The sequence below is a fragment of the Artemia sp. Qi Xiang Cuo genome, chromosome 12 (genome assembly GCF_049724085.1).
Source record: "Artemia sp. Qi Xiang Cuo chromosome 12, ASM4972408v1, whole genome shotgun sequence".
NCBI lineage: Eukaryota > Metazoa > Arthropoda > Branchiopoda > Anostraca > Artemiidae > Artemia > Artemia sp. Qi Xiang Cuo.
The window spans coordinates 22,893,567-22,903,276 of NC_142805.1; the positions used below are offsets into that span (position 1 = coordinate 22,893,567).

Here is a 9,710-nt window from a genome sequence, read left to right on the forward strand (position 1 = left end):
AAATAAACAAAAAGAGTGAGAGAGACAAAAACACATACAAATATATAGATTCAGACATACAGACCAACAGAGACAGGCATGGGAAGAAGCAAAAAAACGCCCAGACACATAGGTAAAGAGAGTAAGAGAGACAAAAACAAAGACAACTATATAGGTTCAGACATACAAACCGACAAAGACAGGCACTGAGATAAGTAAACACCCTGCAAACACCCTGTGTGTCTGGGCGGGTGTTTGCCTATCCTTAGGTTTGTCTTTGTTGTTTTGTCTGTCAGAATCTATGTATTTGTATGCGTTTTTGTCTCTCTCACTCTCTATACATGTGTTTGGGCAGGTTTTTGCATGTCCCAGTGCCTGTCTTTGTCGGTTTTTATGTCTGAATCTGTATATTTGTATTTGTTTTTGTCTCTCTCACTCTCTTTGCCTATGTTTCTTGTCGGGTGTATGCATGTCCCAGTGCATTTCTTTGTTGGTTTGTATGTCTGAATCTATATATTCTTATGTGTTTTTACCTCCCTCACTCTCTTTGCCTGTGTGTCTGGGCGGGTGTTTCCTTGTCCCAGTGCCTGTCTTTGTCGGTTTATATGTGTGAATCTTTATATTTGTATTTGTTTTTTCCTTTCTCACTCTCTTTGCATATGTGTCTGGGCAGGTGTTTGCTTCTCCCAGGGCCTGTCTTTGTCAGTTTGTATATCTGAGTCCATATTTTTGTATGTGTTTTTGTCACTCTCACTCTCTTCGCCAATGTGTCTTGGCGGGAGTTTTCTCCTTCCCATGCCTCTCTTTCTCAGTTTTTTGTCTGAATTATATATATTTGTTTGGTTTTTGTATCTCTCACTCTCTTTACCTATGTGTCAGGGCGTGTTTTGCTTGTCCCAGTGCCTGTCTTTGTTTGTCCGTATGTCTGAATCTATATATTTATATGTGTTTTTGTCTCTCTCGCTCTCTTTACATTGGTGTCTGGGCGGGTGTTTGCCTGTCCCAGGGCCTGTCTTTGTAAGTTTGTATGTCCAAATTTATATATTTTTATGAGTTTTTTCCTTTCTCACTCTCTTTGCCTATGTGTCTGGGCAGGTGTTTGCTTCTCCCAGTGCTTGTCTTTGTTGGTTTGTATGTCTGAATCTATGTATTTGTGTGTGTTTTTGTCTCTCTCACATTTTCTTGGCTTATGTATCTGGACGGGTGTTTGCTTATTTCAGTGCATGTCTTTGTCGGTTTATATGTCTGAATCTATATAGTTGTATTTTTTTTCTCTCTTACTCTGTTTGCCTATGTGTCTGGGCTTGTTTTTGCTTCTCCTCATGCATGTCTTTGTTTGTTTGTATATCTGAATCTATATATTTGTGTGTGTTTTTGTCTCTCTCATTCTCTTTGCCTGTGTGTCTGGGTGGATGTTTGCTTCTAGCAGTGTCTGTCTTTGTCAGTTTGTATGTCTGAATCTATGTATTTTTATGTGTTTTTGCCTCTTTTACTCTCTTTGCCTATGTATCTGGTTGGGTGTTTGCTTCTCCCAATGTTTGTCTTTGTCGGGTTGTACGTCTGAATTTATACTCTCACTCTTTTTGCCTGTGTGTTTGGGCGGGTGTTTGCTCGTCCCAGTGCCTCACTTTGTTGGTTTGTATGTCTGAATCTATATAGTTGTATTTGTTTTATTCTCTCTCAGTCTCTTTGCATATGTGTCTGGGCGTGTGTTTGCTTCTCCCCACGCCTTTCTTTGTCAGTTTGTATGTGTGAATCTATAAATTTGTTTGTGTTTTGTCACTCTCTCTTTGCCTGTGTGTCTGGGTATGTGTTTGCTTGTCCCAGTGCCTGTCTTTGTCGGTTTGTATGTCTGAATCTATGTATTTGTATGTGTTTCTGTCTCTCTCACTTTCTTTGCCTGTGCATCTGGGTGGGTGTTTGCTTACCCTCCTGTCTGTCTTTGTCAGTTCGTATGTCGGAATCTATATATTTGTATGTGTTTTTTGTCTCTCTCACTCTCTTTCTCTGTGTGTCTGGGTGGATGTTTGCTTGTCCCACTACCTGTCATCGTCGGTTTGTATGTCTGAATCTATGGGTTTGTATGCATTTTTTCCTCTCTCACTCTTTCTGCCTGTATGTCTGGGCCGATGTTTACTTGTCCCAGTACCTGTGTTTGTGGGTTTGTATGTCTTAATCTATTTGTTTGTATGTGCTTTTGTTTCTCTTTGCCTGTATGTGTCTGGGCGGGTGTTTGCTAACTTTTTTGCATGCCTCTCTCACTATACCTGTGTGTCCGAGCGATATTTGTATGTGTTTTTGTCTCTCTCACTCATGTGTTTTGTATCTCTCACTTTCATTGCTTTTGTGTCTGGGGGGAGAGATATTTGCTTGTCCCAGTGCCTGTTTTATCGGTTTGTATGTCTGAATCTCATTATTTTTATGAGTTTTTTTCTCTCACTCTCTTTGCCTGTGTGTCTATGCCGGTGTTTGAATGTTCCAGTGGCTGTCCTCGTCGGTTTGTATTTCTGAATCTATGTATTTGTATGTGTTTTGTCTCTCTCTATCTCTTTGCCTATGTGTCTGGGTGGGTGTTTGCTCGTCCCAGTGCCTTTCTTTGTCGATTTGTATGTCTGAGTCTATACTCTCATTCTGTTTGCCTGTTTATCTGGGCAGAAGTTTGCTTGTCTCAGTGTGTCTTTGTTAGTTTTTATGTCTGATTCTATATATTTGTATGAGTTTTTTTCTCTCTCACTCTCTATGCCTGTGTGTCTGGGCGGGTGTTTGCATCTCCCATTGTCTGTCTTTATCTGTTTCTATGTCTGAATCTATGTATAGGTATGTGTTTTGTCTCTCTCACTCTCTTTGCCTGTGTATCTGGGTGGGTGTTTGCTTCTCCCAATGTTTGTATTTGTCGGTTTGTACCTATGAATTTATGCTCTCACTCTCTTTGTCTCTGTGTCTAGGCGGGTGTTTGCTTGTCCCAGTGCCTGTCTTTTCTCGGTTTACATGTCTTAATCTATATAGTTGTATCTGTTTTAGTCTCTCTCAGTCTCTTTTTCTATGTGTCTGGGCGCGTGTTTGCTTCTCCCCATGACTTTTTTTGTCAGTTTGTATGTCTGAATCTATGTATTTGTTTGTGTTTTTGTCTCTCTTTCTCTCTCCCTTTCTCTGTGCGTCTGGGTATGGGTTTGCTTGTCCCAATGCCTGTCATTTTCAATTTGTATGTCTGAATCTATGTATTTGTATATGTTGTCTCTCCCATTCTCTTTGCCAATGTATCTGGGAGGGTGTTTGCTTGCCCTCACGTTTGCCTTTTTCAGTTTGTATGTCAGAATCTATATATTTGTAGGAGTTTTTTGTCTCTCTCACTCTCTTTGCCTTTGTTTTCTGGATGGGTGTTTACTTGTCTCATTACCCGTCTTTGTCGGTGTGTTTGTCTGAATCTATGTGTTTAAAGCGTTTTTTTGTCTCTCTCACTCTTTTTCTGTGTGTTTGGGCAGGTGTTTTACTTGTCCCAGTGTCTGTCATTGTCGGTTGGTATGTCTGAATTTATTTGTTTCTACGTGTTTTTGTCTCTCTCACTCTCTAACCCTGTGTGTCTGGATGGGTGCCTGCTTGCTTAGTTTCTGTCTTTGTTGGTTTGCATGTCTTAATCTATGTCTTTGTATGTGTTTCTCACTCTCTCTGCCTGTGTGTCTGTTAACCTATCTCAGTATCTAATAAAACCTCTATGAGCCTACTAGTATTATCTATTTGTCCCTTTTCTTACGTCTCTGACATTTTAATAAACATTCTAAACGTTTGACTTGCTAGCGTACCCTAAAAATAATGGAAATATAACAAAATAATCCATAAAATATTTTCAATGAAATAATCACATGTAGAATAATAACATAAAATATGTTACATATATTGTTATACACTATTAATATCATTGAACACTTTTTGACATTTTGAATCTGTTCCATAAAATAATTCATTATGTTCTCTCTTGATATTGTAGCTATTCTCTTCTCTTAGTTCGTAACCAGTAGAATAAATTGGTATTATTTGGTTCATTGACTGTTTGATCAATGGTAGTAATAATATTCACTTGTGCTTTATTTACCATCGATTTATCTTTATATTCATTAATGATATTGTCTTCCAATGCCCTTTTTATTTTACCACCCATTTCATTGTCTATTCTCACATTGTTTTTACACAGGTAACAGTTCTGGCACGTAGACAAGATATGGTTTATGACGTTAGTGCAGCAATTGGCCTTTCTTTTTCCCTTTGCTTTCATTTGAATGCTAATACCGGAAAGATGACGATAGGATCTATCAACAGGTATTATGTTACCAGAACCATTAGCTAAAAGATTCCCCTCTTCATCAAATATAATTTTTATGTTGGCATACTCTTTGAGGACTAACTTCTCTGGAAATGATACTTTCACATTTCCACCATTTGCATGATTGAAATTCTTGGGTACTCCAAAGAAATTAGGCTCCTCGCTTTCATGACAACGTACGCATACATTCCCAATAAACTACTACTTGTTTCATAGTCCAAATATCTGTCTTTGTCATCATTCAACGCAATGATGATTTTATCGTGTGTACACACTTTCCTAAATAATTCATTTTCACTGTTTTTTAAATATGATGCAGGTGTTTATCCTTCGAATGTGTGAAAATTACTAGTTTAATACATACAATAAACTAGATAGTGTCGATAATCTGCCATAGATTACCTCTGGGACAGCTGCTTAGTGTCGATGAGCAAGCATATAGTACCTTTGATAAAGCCGCGTAAATAAAAATACTAATAATAAAAAAAAATTGGATAGTTTTCCAAGCCAGGAAAAAGGAAAGAGCTACTACAAGCATAATTTTTCTAATAGTAAAAATCACGACTAATATATCCATAGCATTGTCATTTTTTATTTCGAAAATACTAAATTTGATTTTTTTTTATTATTTCATGTCATTTTAAGACACTTGGACAGCCGCATAGTGTCTATGAGCAGCCATAGAGTACCATTGATACAGCCCTATAAATAAAAATAATAATAAAAAAAAATGAACAATTTTCTAAGTCCAAAAAATTCCAAGTCAGAAAAACGAAAAGAGCTATTACAAACACTATTTTTCTAATATATAAAATTCACAACAAACATATCTATATCATCCTCATTTTGTATTTTGAAAATATTAAATGTGATTTTTTTTTTGTTTTAAGCATTTTCATGTCATTCTAAAACATGTAAGAAATATAGTATCACTGGGAGAACCGCGTGGTGTGTATGAGCAACCCTGGAGTACCACTATTACAGGCACATAAATATAAAAAAATATATATAAAAGTTCCAAGTCCAAAAATTCAAAGTCAGAAAAGAAAGAAAAGTGCTACTACAAACATTATTTTTCTAATAATAAAAACTACGACTAGCATATCTATATCACTCTCATTTTGTATTTCGAAAATACAGACGGACTAAGTTTGGTGGAATACTTTACAATTAATTTGCCTCTTTTGATGCTTAAGACAAATGAAAAGAAACAAAAAAAATTACAAAGTTCTTAATAAATAGTCTGAAGACAGATACAAATTGAATCTAAGTATTCAGGTGTTATATCTGGGATTATTTTTAACAGTTAAGAAATGAGATAGAAAACAAACGCTACCCTTAAGTAAACAAATATCAGTAAAACACGAAAATAACAAAGGGGTAAAAAAAATTGCATGTAAAAAAAGTTTATTTTGCCCATAAGCCGAGTAAAAATTAATTTGACAAACAAAACAGAATAGTAGCAATATACAATACCTATACTGTGAATAATAGAAAAACCAAATTTTACACTGTCTAGACATCCAAGTTTTTCCTATATTTTCCCAAGCGTTGTCTATAGTACTATGTAACTATTTGGGTCGTTTGAAAGAATCTTCACCTTTTCAGTCACTTGTCTAGTATTAAGTGAGTAACATTGTTTTCTGAAATCGAAAATATTGGCTTGCTTATGAAAATATGTTATTTTGGCTTTTAAAGTTTTAATTGTGTTAAATTTGATTTGGTCTGCTTTTGGTTTTTCCGCACTGTTTGGTTTTTTAGGCTTTCTATTTCTTCAAATTTGGGTTTTTATGTGTTTTTTTTGTACTTTCCGCCGTTTTGTTTTTATTACATTTTTAATTTGTTTTTTGTTAGCATTTTTGTTCAGGCAATGTAACCGTGTTTTTTCTGACTTTCTCTTAAAGTGCTGAAGATGGGACGCGGTTGTGTTTCTGAAATATTCGTCTTGTTTTTTGAAAAAATTCTTGTTCTTTTTAATGGCTGGCCGTTGGGCTTGCGACCCTCCTCCTGAAAATAATTGCAATGAAAAGAAATGAAACTCAAGCCTCGGATCTTATTGGTTTTAATTTCTTACGACCACGGCACGCCCCTGGACATCCTTTGAACCTTTCTGACCAAGGTGGGTTGAGAAAAGCCACCTAGAATGTTTTAACCATGAATAAGCCGGGATCCAAAGACCCTCTAAGGTTGGAGATGTTAAGATGTGGGATTGACATACTTGGAATAACAGAAACACATTTGACGGGAACGGGTGATGAAGAAATTGCCAGTACAGGTCACAGGATGATTTGGTCAGGGCAAACCTCCAGCAGAAGCAGTGGTGTAGGCCTACTCCTAAATAAGAAGGCAAAGAAATGCCTCATATCCCACAACCCAATATCGGATAGACTACTCATTGCTCGCTTCAACCACAAGCATGACAAGATGTCGGTTATTGTGTGCTACGCACCAACGAATGCCTCCCCAGAGGTCGAAAAAGACAATTTCTACTCAGCTCTGACATCTGCTCTATCCCGGATTTCCCCTCACGATGATTTGGCTGTAGTGGGGGATTTCAATGCAACTGCATCAATCCCCAGCGGAGCTTTTAAATCTGTAGTTGGACCGGTTACCCCTGACTCGTAGAGTGAAAATGGGACCCGCCTCCTCCAGCTGTGTTCTATGCACGAATTGGTCATTGCCAACACCTTGTTTCACAGGAAAGACATCTATAAGCCAACCATTATATAGCAACGATGGGCGAACGATGAAGATGATTGACTATATCATAGTCAACCAAAGATGGCGCTCATCGCTTACGAATTGTAGAACATATCGTGGCACTGAGATAGGGAATACAGATCATTGATTAGTTGCTTTGAACTTTCGCTTGCGTCTTAAAGCCCAGCCTTCAGAACGACGCCAGCCAAAATTTGACACACAGAAACTAAAAATTGAGGCATTCCACCGAAAGTACTCAGTTGAAATTCAGAACAGGTTTGAATGCCTGGATACACTTGTTGACCCGAACACGTCCTGGCAGAATTATAAAAAGGGTGTACTAGAGACTGCCACTAATAACACCGGTCGTGTGATCTATTCAAAGAAGCCCTGGCTATAGCAAGAAGCACTGTAAATCATTGAACAGTGCCGGAAAGTGCGGTTGGCCAAAGATACGCCCTCTTACAGACGGCTAAACGGGATTAGAAACAACATTATTCACCGTGATAAACAACAATTTGTTGATAGAAAAGCTGAAGAGCTAGAAGATGTGGCACAAAAAGGCAACATCATTTCGTTTTTCAAGCTTGTCAGAGATCTTAGTGATGGGAAACCACCAAAGATAGGCGCAGTTAAAACCGTCTCTGGCAAAATGCTAGAAGATGAAAACGCGCAACTTGATCGATGGAGGGAGCACTTTGCAAAGCTATTAAATGCCAAATGAATCTTCGTTGACCCCAACCTAACTACATCCACTCAGCAAACAACATATAAAAATCTACCAGAACCTGATCCTCCCTCGGTAGAAGAGATACAAAATGCCCTGCGGATAATGAAGAACAACAAGGCACCAGGAACCTGCGGGATCACCGTCGAGCTGCTAAAGTTTGGAGGACCGGCAATGCTACTTTGGCTGCACATCCTGTTTTCCCTCGTCTGGTCAACCGAATTGATACCTGAAGAATGGAAGCAAGGGATAATCCTTCCTCTATGGAAGTGGAAAGGTAGCCGTAGCGATTGATCGAATTACAGAGGAATCAACATCCTGTCAGTGCCTGGCAAACTATTCACCATGATGTTGCTTGATAAGAGTATCCAGTTCATTCGTAAGTCCGCTGGATTCAGCAGGCAGGTTTCATGCCCAGCAGATCCACGACCGAGAATATATACACTATTCGACAGGTCATCGAGAAATCCCGTGAGTTCCAGCGCACAGCATATATTGCCTTTGTTGACTTTAACGCAGCCTTCGACTCTATCGCCCGTGAGCCCTCTTGGCTCATCATAAAATTAATGGGACTCCCTGATACAAGATGCCGCTTGTTCAAGATATCCCACACTGGTGCATAGAGTTCTGTCCTGGTTGATGACTACTTAAGCACATTACTCAAGATACATGCTAGTATAAAGCAAGGCTGTGTTGCTGCTCCGGAACTTTTCAACGCAGGGATTTATTTTGTCATGGATTGAACCACAAATTGGCTCCAATTTGGATTGAAATATGGCAATACAGTCCAAGCCGATTGCAGCTTCGCAGATGATATTGCCCTGATATGCACTTCTGCAGTTGGACTCGAGGCAGCACTCAATACACTGCCGGAAGAAGCCCTGAAAGTGGAACTACATAATAGCTGGCAGAAAACAAAAATAAAGATCATTGTCCCGGTAGGAAATTCCGCCAACTGACCATCATTACATGAATTAGGGCACACTTTTGAAGTTGTCAGGTCTTTTACTTACCTTGGATCTGTCATCTCGTATAACGGCCAAATTGAAATGGAAGTCCAGTCGCGCATCGCGAAAGCTGTGTCTATTATGGCTCGATTATGCCGTTCTTTGTGGTCAAAGCCCAATATTAGCCGAAAAACAAAAGTGTGGATCTATGACACAACCGTAACCCAAGCCCTTCTCTGCAGTGCTGAAACTTGGTCGGCGGCTCCTTATGTTCGTGATGCCATAGATGTAGCCCAAACAAACTTCGTAAGACGAATCGAAAGGATCAAGTGGTACGACTTCGTCTCAAACACCCGATTTCTGACACTAACGGATCAGCCCCTCAACTTTCGTCAGCTCACCATAAGAACTCTACGGCGGTTTGCCCACTTAATTCGCATGCCAGAAGAAGCACCCACCAGCATACTTTTCAATTTTGATCCCCCTCAACATCGCTGGAAACGCCCCCGTGGAAGACACCGGATCAGATGGAGGGACTGCTTTACCCAGTATTTCTCCATGATCGGTACTGATTTCCAAGAAGCAGTCACGCTTGCGCAGGACCTTTCGGAATGGAGGCAAAGAGCCTCATCTCTCTCTACGCTGGACCACCAGACGGAGCCTTAAGTCAAAGTAAGCCAATGTGGTTTAAGAAAATATCTTTACAGCCTTCTTAAGACAAAAATTATTCTTAAAATATAAATAATCGAATTTTGATACTAATAGATACATAAAAAAAATTGAATTTTTGTGCTGATTTTAAATATATAAGTGTCATCAAGTTTAGTCTTACCCATCAAAAGTTACAAGCCTGAGAAAACTTGCCTTATTTCGAAAAAAGGGGGAAAAACCCCCTAAAAGTCATAGAATTTTACGGAAAATCAGATCAACAGATTCAGCGTATCAGAGAACCCTATTGTAGAGGCTTCAAGCTCTTATCTGTAAAAATGTGGAATTTTTGTTTTGCCAGAAGAAAGATCACGGATGTGTGTTTATTTGT

General features: G+C 38.8%; 1 protein-coding gene across 1 annotated transcript; it reads left to right on the forward strand.

Moving 5' to 3' along the window:
* The first annotated feature begins 6,451 nt into the window (after positions 1–6,451).
* LOC148945904 (protein CFDP2-like) lies at positions 6,452–6,922 on the forward strand. The gene has a single exon (XM_089097545.1). The coding sequence runs from the start codon at positions 6,452–6,454 to the stop codon at positions 6,920–6,922; it is 471 nt and encodes a 156-aa protein (XP_088953671.1).
* Positions 6,923–9,710: the final 2,788 nt, after the last annotated feature.